The 12,870-nt window shown below is 49.0% G+C and overlaps 1 protein-coding gene across 7 annotated transcripts in view; it reads right to left on the bottom strand.

Annotated features, from left to right (window-relative positions):
• The window catches only part of COBL (cordon-bleu WH2 repeat protein), a 270,241-nt gene that overhangs the window by 64,190 nt on the left and 193,181 nt on the right, over positions 1-12,870 (bottom strand). For all 7 annotated transcript variants that reach the window (XM_060632143.3, XM_060632144.3, XM_060632145.3 and 4 more), the window contains one exon: positions 1,737-1,875. In XM_060632143.3, coding sequence (XP_060488126.3) covers positions 1,737-1,875 — 139 coding nt within the window. The remainder of the gene's footprint in view (positions 1-1,736; positions 1,876-12,870) is intronic.

Raw genomic sequence — 12,870 nt, forward strand, 5'->3', positions numbered from 1 at the left:
TCCCTTTCGGTAGGAAGGGGGCTTCTGGCTTCCTTCTCCACCTTCACAAACCAAAGTTCACAGACGACAGACAGAGACAGAGAGAGACGAGTAGTGCATCACTGCCGTCCATAACTCCTCTTTGTAACATGCTCCTCGCAGGGGAACTGTCCCTACGGTTTTCATTGGGCAAACACCCGCCTCCCTCTCCTGTGACACCCGTGGGCGCTGGCTGCCTGCCCACACCTGGGCCAGGTCCTCCAAGCATCAGGCCTTCAAAGCCGAATTGGGGGGGCCCTCCCTTGGGTTGAAACGGGGTGTCTGGCCTGGAGGCTGGCAGGGCTCAACCACAGCCACACCACCACTTAGAGTGGACGCTTCCTAGGGTTGTGACAAGGGACTGTACATCTGAGCTGTCATCCCTTTACAGCAAGAGTGGGTGAGAGCTCGGGAGGGAGAATGGTGGTCTCGTCATAAAAGAGGGAGACACCCCAGATTTATTTCGAGGAGCTACTGATCATGTACTCTGTGAACAGGATGGTATTTTCCTTTGGTAAAAAGAAAAAACGGACATGAAATATAGGTTACTGGTCCTTAGGATAACCACATCTCTGGCTGTGAAAGGCTGACATCAGAAGAGAGGTATTGACCAGGGGAAAAAAAAATGCTACAAACAGCCAAGTTGCTTGTATGGGAGTCTGGGACACTGATGATGCAAGCACTTATCCTTGGGGGGCTTCTTTTTGGGGGCCACAGCCATTAGGTCAAGGCCAAAACACGAGGGTGCTGAGTGGAGTGAACGGCGTTGGGCATGGCTGTCAGATGGCCTCTGTCGTGAGCTGAACCTCCCATGATCTCAGGAAACCCCTACTCTTCTTTTTCCTCCATAAATGAAATAACAAACACTGAATGGTTTTAAAATTACATTAACCAGGGGCGCCTGGGTGGCTCAGTGGGTTGAGCATCTGACTTCGGCTCAGGTCAATGATCTTGAGGTTCGTGGGTTCAAGCCCTGACAGCTTGGAGCCTGGAGCCGGCTTCGGATTCTGTGTCTCCCTCTCTCTCTGCCCCTCCCTGCTCACGCTCTGTCTTTCCCTCCCTCTCAAAAACAAACAGACAGTACAAAAATTTTAAATTAAATGAACTATCCACAGCTCATAGAGCTAGAGACCCTGGTCCCTTTTCTCTGTACCACTTGTAACATGAGTTGGTGGCATTTAATGATCTAATGGGTCTCTGCTCACAGATATTATGGTTCCATCCTGTTTCCTTTGGGTTCTCTTTTCCTCAAAAAGTATCACGGTCTCTGCTACAGATATAAAAGGGGAAATCAATTTCAAACAGGGTGGTCAAGAAATTACTACACTGTTGTCAACTGATCTATGAATCTCCTGGGGACCAGAGGCCTTTCGAAACAGCTTCCAGGGATGTCATCCCAAGAACTTTACATCCTTCCATCAGGGAGACACGCATCACACACGCACACACACACGCACACACTTGCACATCCCACTCGCTCTCTCCCGAGCTGCCACAGCCATCCCCCACCCTCTCCGACCCCCGCCTTCCACCTGCCTCCACGATGCCCGGAAAACAGACCTTCGGGATGGACTCGCAAGTGTTTATTTCCAGACTTTCTTTCCTTAGCATAAATGTTTCCCCAGTTAACGCCCTCGTGGGCGAGGCGACTGCAGGGGTTAAGGGCAGCACTAACACTCCACGCAAGACAAGACTCGGACGCATGCGGACACACTCACCCGTGGCGCTCTTCCTGTTCTCCTCCTGGTCCTGAGTGCGAGGGGGCACCAGGGGGCTTGGCGGCGGGGGCTGCGGCGAAGGGGGTGCGGGCGCCCGCCTCTTCTTCTTCTGCAAGTCAATCTGTGACCCCAGAGATACCTGGGAAGCCCAAAGGAAGGCAACAGTGAGCATCAGGGCGTTTCTGTCAGGGGGCAGCGTGCATGGGGCCACGTCACTTGGAGAAGCTGGCCCGTGTGACGCGGGGCTCGAAGGAGGGTTGGCAGATTGCCAGACTCCTTCCTGGGGTCCCTGGGCAGGTGGAGGATGCCCCGGTGTGGGGGGCTCGCCATGCTGCCCAGGAGTGGTCCTCAGGTGGCCCAAGGATGCTCAGACATCCTCAAGACCCGCCCTGCCCCCCAAAGCATGGGGAGCTGGGGCTCTGCCCCATGTTACTGAGGGATTTCAGGCCAGTCAGGGGACTTGGGAACCCCGCCTCAGCATAAATATGAGAAAGGGGAACCCTCAGCCTTTAATTAAATGCAAAAGAGAACTATTCCTTCTGGAAACTTTACCGGGGCCACCCTGACTTGTGCCCTTGCAGGGGGAGAGCAGAAGGGGACGGCCCAGGGCTCCCTCTGCCCCGACTTCCACTTGCTCTGCTGCCCCTGCATGTTCCCGAGCCGCCAGGACTAGTAACCGTCCACGGATTGGCCACCCCTGGACCAGCTGTGACAATGAAGTTTGTCAGTGTGCGGCTCCTGGAGCCAGCCTATGGGACATCCAGCTCCCGTCCGCGCAGAAACCCGGATCCCACCAAACGCTTCTAACATCGCCAAATTCACAGCTTGGGGAGGCGGTCAGTCCCGGGCGGGTCTGATGGTTGAAGGGACGCTCTTCTAGTGTGTGAGACCTTGTCCGCTGACTGCACTTCTTTGTTTGGAAAAGACTACGGAATCTGCTCTCTTCGTCATTACAGAGTTTTCGTGCGTTCATTCTCAGCAATGAAAATTGATTGAGACAACCCTGCGTGTGCAAGTGTGGAGTGTATGCAAACGGATGACCAGGAAGACCCCGTCTCTACCTGTCCCCGCCCGCAGGGGGCTTCTGCTGAGCTGCTTCCAAAGGGTCCCTAGGGTTCAAGCACTTGCCCTGGGAGGGCTGCCTACCAACCCCACCCCGCTGTGGTACCTGCTCTATGCTTGGTGCTTCCTGGCGTATGAACCTGGGTCCCCAGTGCGTGTTCCAGAACTCACGACCACGGAGGGAAATTCATTCCTATTCTGGGTCGGGACTGGTGTTTCCTGGGTGTGTGGGTGTGGGCACGTGTGTGTATAAAAAGTCTCCTTTCAAATTGTTCTCAGTAATACGCAACGTATCGCAACGTAAGATTTTTTTATTTTTTAAAGTTTTTAAGTTGTTATTTATTTTGAGAAAGAGAGAGTGAGAGCAGGGCAGGGGCAGAGAGGGAGAGAGAATCCCAAGCAGGCTCCGCGCTGTCAGCACAGAGTCGGACGTGGGGCTCGAACCCACGAACCGTGAGATCATGACTTGAGCCAAAATCAAGAGTCGGATGCCCAATCGACTGAGCCACCCAGGCGCCCCTCGCAAGGTAAATTTATAGTTAAAAATTACATAAGCAAAGGAAGGGGAAAAAAAATCACTTCATTAAACACTCAGATAAACTACCAACAGTTAGCAGACATTTTTCTGGTCTTCACTTTTTCTTTTAAAAGTCAGAGATTATCTACCCTTCTTCTACAATATACCATAACCACCTCCTGTACCTTTATAATTCTCTAAGGTATTTTCTGTAGAACATGGAGACGAGGAAAAATCGGGTCATGCCACGAAGCTCAGAGTGTAACCAGCTGCCCCTGGTCCATTGACCCCAGCCCAGCAGAACTCCTTCAAACTCTTCTTTCTTTTGACATTTACTGTGTTTTTTATTTTTTATTTTAATTTTTAAAAATGTTTTTTTTTTTGAGAGAGTGAGAGAGAGACAGAGCACGAGTGAGGGAGGGGCAGAGAGAGAGAGAGAGAGAGAGAGAAAATCCCAAGCAGGCTCCACACCATCAGCACAGAGTCTGACACGGGGCTCGAGCTCACAAACTGTGAGATCATGACCTGAGCAGAAGTCAGATGCTCAACTGACTGGGCCACCCAGGTGCCCCTACTCTGTTTTTTAAAATCATAAGCTTATTCTGCCATTTCTTGACTTTTTTTGTGCTAGATACTGGCTTTCTGCTTCAGAAGATGAGGAGTCAGCTCTTTGAGACACATGCCCAGACCTACACGTATGTTTAATGGCTCTCCCTCGATCTTTCCAGAAATTACAGCACGGGATTAAATCAACATTCTCTAGCTCTATGTATCTAGTTTTAATAGACTGAATCCCATAAAACAGAAATCTTCTTCAAGACGAGGCTTCTCCAGCTGAGACATTTCATGTGTATGTTGACGACATTTTCTTTCTAGATCATTCTAGATAAGTGATTTGTTTTCTGAGCTTGATAAGTGATTTGTTTTCTAACCTTGTTTCTGGGTTTCCTGGAAATGGCTTTTCCTTTACTCGGCTTTTTTTATCCCTGGTTTCCTGGATCCCATGCCTTTTTAAAAATGGACTTCCTCGCTGTAGTGGGGCATGGCCTCAGTCAGCTTCCGGAGGCAAGATGTGAGTGAGGTAAAAAAAAAAAAAAATCTAAGGCTGTTCCTATTCTGTTACACTGAACAGCCAGTTATAGATGCCTATGGAGAGGGATCTAGGCTGGAAATAACAGACTCAAAATCTTGAGCTGTTACCCTACTGTCTCCTAGCTTGCAATCCCCAGTTCGCCACGGTGGCTCTGTCTTCTCTCCGTGGTCTTCTCCCTCTGCGAGCTCTAAGAACCCTCTCTCGCCCCTGGAGCCCTGACCTGTACAACAACATGGCCTGGGCTGGAGTCCTTTCCAGCCATGGTCTGGGGCCTCTGTGGGAGCCCTGAACTCTCTAACTCTCCACTTTCCTACCCAGTCATTGACGACAGTGTTGAAAGGCTTGGAGCCTTGGTTCTGGTACCTGGATTTCTTCCTTTGGTGTTGACAACAGTTCGCTAATGAATCGCGATGGTTCAAATGCTGTGGATTTGCCTACATGCGTTATTTGTGAGTTCACTCTTCTCAATGTCCTTAATTTTTAAAAGAAAAGAGGCTTTTAAAAAAATTCCTTTGTTAAAATTCTTCATTCCTTTACTTACACCTTTAGTTAGCCAGCAAGCAGGTGTTGGTCTCTTATCCTGTGACAGGAACTGCAGGCGATTTGAAGACATGTAACTCTCCTGACCCCACGTTGTTCACAGTCTAATGAAGAAGACATAATTCTCTAACGTTTACATGATCTCCTAGGCTGGAAACACCACCCAAAGCTGTAGTTTGGGGCTTACTTGGGTACACGGTTCCTTCTGGGAATTCATGTTGATGAGCTGGGGCCTGCTAAGCTCCCACTGATGTCTGTATAATAATGACCCGTTCCAGAATTTTGCTGAGTGTCGACATCAAGGTGGAGATAATTGGAAGGGAGGGGTAGGGAAGCATTTCTGGCTTACCCAGTCTGGAAAAGCAATTCACCTGTTGCAAGAAAGTTCTGGCTCACTGCTTGTTTCAAGCTTTGGGGAAGCATCGAATTCCTGGAGCTTTGCTGACATGGTCTAGCTTCAACACCACGATCCCTCTTCCCAGAGATAAGGGCAGGCCACTCGACAAACACCTAGTTCCCAGACACAGAGCCACGCCTGATCAATTAATTAAGCTAATGCATTTGAAAAGCATTTGGCAAGCTCTGAGACCACTAATCAAGACAAGCTCTGATGGGCAAACATTTTTTCCTCAGGAGCTTTCAGGAGTTTTAAGGGGTTTAAACAACAGCGTTCTAGTAGATGTACCTACAGAATTCAAGGAAATATTATATATATTAGCAGCAAAGATTTGGTAAACATTTACTAGGGTGCCGACTGTATCTCACATGACTGCCTCAAAACAGAGGTTGTTTTCCTTTGTCTGTCTGGTAAAGAAGACACTGAAGTTTATGGAGGAGTAAGTTTTCCATGGCCACACAGCTAATAAGTGGACAGAATTGGCATCTGACCTTGCTCTGGCTCCAAGCATTCCCCGGGAGAAGTAACTCATGAGATTTCGATTGGAAACGTCCATCCATAGGAGTCCATGTACAAGGAAAGCCCATGGAGTTCCCACTGTCCCACGCGGCAAAACATCCACACGGCAGGTGGACTGCAAACCAATTTGTGGCACAGTGTTGCTTCAGAGAACTTTTCTTAGACCTGATGCACATCTTCTGCACATTCTTCAAGGAACACGTGAAATACGGCGCTGCTCGCTCTCTGGAGCTTGTGCGTGTCCTTCTCTCCCACTTAGAACCAGGGTGCATGGTGGCCACTCTGGGTGGGTTGGTGCATGGCAGCAAGGAAGCTTTCCCCATAGTGGAGCCTGAATCCTGCAGCTCCTGGTCTTTTTCGAAAGCATCCATCCACCTCGGCTTTTTTGGTCTCATGATCTCACCGTGCCGGTTCCTCGTAAGCAAGAACCGGAGGTCAGAAAGCGTTAAGGGGAGGGGAAGTTCTGATTTAAAGACAATGGGTGCGACTCTCACCATGACACACAGAGCCTCTTGCTACCACCCTGCTCTGGCACCTTGCTCAGGGCATGGCACTTGGTAGGAACGCAAGAAACAGTGATGAAATGTGCCTCCCACATTCCTTTCCAGTTTTTATCTATATGAACACAATGTTCACATTATTTTTCAGGGAAGAGGACATATTTCTCCAGGTTTGAAGTGTTTGGCAAAAGGAGAGGATTTGAGGGTCTATGTTACAAAATAAAATTAGTAGCATTCAATACCTTGTAGCCATTTATGTGTTCATTCATTCTTTCCTTCTTCCTTCCTTCCATCCAACCACCCACCCACCCATCCACCCATCCACCCAGCCATCCATCCACCCACCCACCCATGCACTCCATCCATCCATCCACCCATCCATCTATCCATCCATCCACCTATCTATCCATCTACCCATCCATCCATCATCTATCCATCCACCCACCCACCCACCCACCCATCTATCCCTCCATCCACCTATCTATCCATCTACCGATCCATCCATCATCCATCCATCCATCCATCCATCCATCCAGACACATGGGTACTTGATGCAAAGCTCCATGCTAGGCACACACCAGTGAGGGAAGAAATACCAGGTGTATTTCTTCCAGCCACACTGAACTGATGCCTCACTGTGCTTGGCAGTGCTATCCTTAGTCCCTGTTTCCTGCCTTTCCCAGAATGCCCTTCCTTTTCCAATGCTTTGGTCAGTCTTCTGCCCCTGCTGACATCTTCCTTCCTCTTCAGGAAGCCCCTGATATCCCCTGGGGAGGTATTAATGGCCTGTCTTCTATGCTCCAGAAGCACTCGGCTCTGATGCATGAGCAGTGCCCTGCCTGGAGCACTGTCCTTTTTCCATCCTCTGCCTAGTCCAGCTGGCTGTCTGCATGCTGGCTCCCCCGTGACGCCTAAGCTCTGAAAAGGAAAGGGCATGTCTATAAGTCTCTGAATTTCCACAATCCCTAGCCTAGTGCTTTTGCACTTTAGGCATCAATGAATGTGTGTTGAATACTAGAAAGGCAGGAGTAGATATTCTACATAAATGTGTCACACTGTGGAACGAGTTATAAATATTCCTTAACAATGAGAGCCCGCAAGTCCAACATAGCCCTGGCCCCATATCTCATTTCTCTTTTATGCAAAATGAAAATACTCTATTGTTTAGACGTTGATCCAGATGAAAGTCATATGTGCTCACCGAAAACAGTTTGAATAATAGAGGGGCGTATCAAGGGCTAAGTGAAAATCTTGAACGCTGCCCACAGGAAAGAATTTGTATCGTAGCTGACATATGTCTCCTCTGGCTCTTTTGCTGTATCTAGGCACCTGAATCTCTACAAAAATGAGAGCACACTCTCGTAATGACAGCTGCTTTTGTCACCGATGGTGCTGTCCACGGCTGGGCGGAGGTCTCTCTGCCGTCCCAAGGATGGGAAGGGTCCACCCTGCGCGGACTGTGGCCCTCCAGGTTTGGCATTTTGGTTGTTTTCGACCTGTTGCTATCTCAAATCATACTGCGCTGAGCGTCCTCGCCCGTATCTTTTTTCAAACTTTGTCTATTCCCTTATGACATGGTTGATACCGTTCCGTAAACTCACTGGCTCACACGCCGTATGCTTTAGGAAAGGAACTGAAATCAGAATCTGGGAAGATATATCCACCTTCCGTGTTCACAACCGAGCTATTCACGGTAGCCAAGAGGTGGGAACAAACGTCCACGGACAGATGAACAGGTAAATCGAGCATGGAGTATTCGTACGAGGGGATAGGGCTCTGCCTTAAAAAGAAATATGCAAAGTGCAACAAGTGAATTATAGAGACAGTCCTGCACGATTCCTTTCACTGGAGGCATCTGAAGCAGAGAAATTCTTCAAACCCAAGAGCAGGATGGTGGTCGCCAGAAGCCAGACGGAGGGGCACTGGGCTGGACGACTCAACGGGCCTGAAGTCTCAATCAAGCCGGACAAGAAGCTGTAGCGATGTGCTGTGCACACAGCGCCCGCAGCAATAGAACGTCATGTGCACTTAAACATTTAAGAGTGCAGATCTCGCGGGAAGAGCTCTGACACAATAAAATACAATCGAAAAGAGAAACGCGACGGGCTCTGCCCCAGAGACCTTCGCCGAGGTGGTTTCTGCTTCAACCCTCACCAACTGCTCCTTCTTCCCACTCAGCAAGTGTGGATACTGTTGTGTTTTTTTTTTAAATTTTATTTATTCATCCTGAGAGAAAGAGAGTGTGTGACCAGGGGAGAGACAGAGAGAGAACCCCAAGCGGGCTCCACGCTGTCAGCACAGAGCCCGACATGGGGCTCGAACTCACGAACTGTGAGATCACGACCTGAGCTGAAATCAAGAGTCAGTCGTTTAACCGACTGAGCCACCCAGGCACCCCTAGGAGTCCTGGTTTTTAATGACTGTTGTTTATTTCTGTGCGAGAGACAGAGCGCCGGTCACTCTGTGGTGCTGGTCTTTTCTTAGTGATAGTCCCTGAATGACATACATGCTGTGGACATTTTCCACAGCTCGTCATGGGGTTCTAATTCCCTGTACTTTACTCTTTCATAGTGTAAACATTTATTGGATTCAATCCGTCAGGACTTTCCCCCTTTTGGGGGGTTGAAGGTAGATTCTAACCCTGTGTCATACTAAGAAATCCTGGGACTCAAGAATTCTATTGCTTTAAGTACCTTCCCAGTTTACTTTTTAAAAAATTTTTACTTTAAATCGACCTCGGCTTCACTTTGTTCCGTGCTCTACATGTTGTCCAAATGATTAAATTCGTGTGCAAAGCAAATGACGTCTGTGTCATCAATCTGCAGGTGTCTGCATCCCCGTATGACACAGCCCAGTCATACCCCACCCAGGACTGGCGTTGCGACTCTCTTACCACAGAGAATCTGGCCCGTTGGAAATCGCACTCTCTGGAATCCAGATTCAAACCACGCAGGTCGGGGAGACCCGCTCATGTTTTGGACGGGCTGCAGGAAGACGTCTGGCCCGCCTGTCGCTGAGTTTGCCTGATCTCTTCTCCGCTCAACATAAACCCCATGTGTCCTGCAGACAGTCAATGTCAAGTCCAAGAATACACAGTGGTTGGTGATGCACTGTTGACATACCTCCCCTTCTGAACTGCATAATTTCTGGAAAAAGGGGTTCATACCTAAAGGGACACATCTTTCACCACTCAAGGCAGTTACTTCTTTACTGTGTTCTCCTTCTCTAGGGACACCAGGATGCCGACTCCTCAGTATGACAAGGTTGCTCTGGATTAAAATTTAAACCTACCCTTTAACCTCTTCCTCTTTAATATACTGATTATTACATGTAATTTTCCTTCAAGTACACTGGTACTTTTAACACGACCACCACAAAGATTATGAACCAGAACAGCCTAGAAAAGCATATCAACTTTGTTTGATTCCCTTTTTTTGAGCCCTTAGTGCCGGAAACTGTCCTTAGAATGTCTGGGACGCTCACTAAATATTTGCTGAATGAGTGAGTGTTGCTACCAAAGCATCCATGTGATTAAAGCAATACTTTGTGTGTGTGTATGTGTGTGTGTGTGTGTGTGTGTGTGTGTGTGTGTGTGTGTTTGACAGGTGCCCTCATCTGTGGACTCTGTGAGTATCACTATGTGTCAGACACTACGTTCACCACTGAGAATTAGGAGATGAGCAAGATAGATGGGACCTTGGGACTGGTTTATTGGAAGCGTTGGGGGTGATGATCCCATTTCTGGCTGAGGCCCCTGGGCAGATAGAGGGTTGCTCCTTGCCATGGGGAATACCCGTGGAGAAGCGGGTTTACGTGGAAGACAAGGCTGTCAGTTCTGGACACTTCCACAGGGCCTTCTGGTGGACATGAGGGAGAACACGCCAGTGCTCAACTGAAAAAACATTCATGGCAATGGCACTGACGCCATGCCTGGAAGGAACTACCCAAGGAGAATGTCAAGTACATAAAAGGGATCACAGGGCACCTGGGGGCTCAGTCGGTTAAGCATCCGACTCTTGGTTTCAACTCAGGTCATGATCTCATGATTCGTGAGTTCGAGCCCCATATTGGGCTCTGTGCTGACAGCTTGGAGACTGCTTGGGACTCTCTCTCTCTCTCTCTCTCTCTCTCTCTCTCTCTTTCTCTCTTTCTCTCTCTCTCTGCCCTTCTCCCATTAGCTCTCTGTCTCTCTCACAAAATAAAGAAATAAACATTAAATAAAGAAAAGAAAAGAAAAGAAAAGAAAAGAAAAGAAAAGAAAAGAAAAGAAAAAGGGATCACGTATAACCCTGAGACAGTCTACCTTTCATGGGGCTGGTATAAAATGGAAGGCTCTGGAAGGCGGAGTTGGAGGAGGAAGTGATCATGATGACGATTAGAGGCCGCAGAGCTCAGGTGCCTTGAGAATGAGGGGCATCTCCTGGGTGGCTTAGTCGGTTAAGCCTCCGACTCTTGATTTTGGCTCAGGTCATGATCTTACTGTTCATGAGTTCGAGCCACCCATCAGGCTACAGTGTGGAGCCTGCTTGGGATTCTCTCTCTCTCTCTCTCTCTCTCTCTCTCTCTCTCTCTCAAAATAAATAAATAAATTTTAAAAAAAGGAAAGAAAACAAGAATGGGGAGCATCCGTCGGGAGGATGCATGAAAGGGAGCGTGGGAGCTGTCCCAAGGAGCACGGTGCCTTCACCAGAGCGGTGTGGAGGACCCCGCTGGGTGGGCGGGTGGACAGTATACGGTGGTCACAGCCGGGGAAGTGACCAGGGACGAATGGGGCAGCATGGGGACGGCGTGGACCGAGGGTGTGTTTGCTCAGGGCCTTCAGGGCTGGTCCACAGTCCACTCCCCGGCATCACTGCATGACTTCAAGGTGATTTCTTCCAGCCTCGCAGGCTTTAATGCTGCCTTTGTGCAGTGACTCCCAGATTTACAGTCACCCTGGACTGCTCCCTGGGCTCCAGAGCCAGACTCCTCACTGCTCGCTGACAAGGGCACATGGTCGCGGGCATCTCCTTCCATCAAGAACCAAGTCCTGTGCTTTCTCCCCAGACCTGCCCCTCCACCGGTCGCCCCTCCATGGGCGACTCCACTTGCTTGGTTGTTCAGGGAGAAGCTTCGAGCCTTGAGTACCCCACCCCGCCCCACGTGGTGCAGATCCTCTCCAACGCCACGGCCACCACCGATCATCTGTCGCCTTGACAACGGCAGTAGCCTCTGGACAGGCCCCGCTGGGGGCACCCGAACCACGTGGCGACAGGGTCGGCCACTGCTCTGCTCAGAGGCCGTGGGCACTTTCCAACTCCAGGTAAAGCGCCTTGGCTACTGTGCCTGATGTCCCAACACACACGGGGGTGCAGACGTCCCTGCAGGGAGGTCCTGTTTTCACTGGGTCCAGGTATAGACTCAGAAGTGGGATCCCTGGATCATACGGTTGTTCTGTTTCTAATTTTCTAAAGAACCCCCGTGCTGTCTCCCAGGGCGGCTGCACCAGTCTGCAACCCCACCAACAGTGCAAGAGGGTTCTCCCTTCTCCGCATCCCCGCCAATACCTGTGGTTTCCCGAGTTGTTGATTTTAGCCACTCTGACAGGTGGTGAGGTGGCATCTCATTGTGGTTTTGATTTGTCTTTCCCTGAGGATGAGTGTTTTGAGCATCTCTTCATGTGCCTGTGGCTATGGGGATGCCATTCGCAAAATGTGATCTAACAGGTTAAATAAAGTACGGTGGGCCTTTGAATAATGTGGGACAAGGCCTCTGACCCCTGCGCTTTTGGAAATCCGCGTGTAACTTTTCAGTCTCCACAACTTAACTACCAATAACCTACTGTTGACAGTGAGGCTCACCGATAACATAAAACAGTCCATGAACACATATTTGGTATGTTATACGTACGATATGCTGTGTTCTTACAGTAAAGTAAGCTAAGAAAAAGAAAATGTTATTAAGAACATCGTAAGGGAGAGAAAATACATTCATAGTCCTGTATCAAAAAAAAAAAAAAAATCCAGAGCCGTTCAAACCTGCATTGTTTAAGGGGCCACTGTATACTAACTAATCTTGAGGACGCTACCGTACGTGAGACAAGGCAGAGAGGGACAGATGTTATATGCTATGCCTTATCTGTGGAATCTAAAAAAGCCAGACTTGTCCAAACAGACAACAAAATGATAGTTACGAGGGGCTGGGGCGGGGGGCAGGGGGACAGAAGAGATGATGTGGGACAAATCTGGAACTAGCTGTAAATAAATCCTGGAGATCTGATGCTCAGTACACGTGTTATAGAGTACATAGGCAGCAATGTTATATATATTATAACCATCACACCAGTGAAGGGACCAGATGTTTCTTATTCTCAGCACAAAAGAGCAACGATAATCAACGTGACGGGATAGACGTGCTAACCGTGGCTACCATGACAATCGTTACGGTGTATAAACGCATCAGATCAACGCATCGTACACCTTAACTTTACCCAATGTTGTATGTCAAATACATTTCCATTAAAACAA

The sequence above is a fragment of the Panthera onca genome, chromosome A2 (genome assembly GCF_046562875.1).
Source record: "Panthera onca isolate mPanOnc1 chromosome A2, mPanOnc1 haplotype 2, whole genome shotgun sequence".
Classification (NCBI taxonomy): Eukaryota; Metazoa; Chordata; class Mammalia; order Carnivora; family Felidae; genus Panthera; species Panthera onca.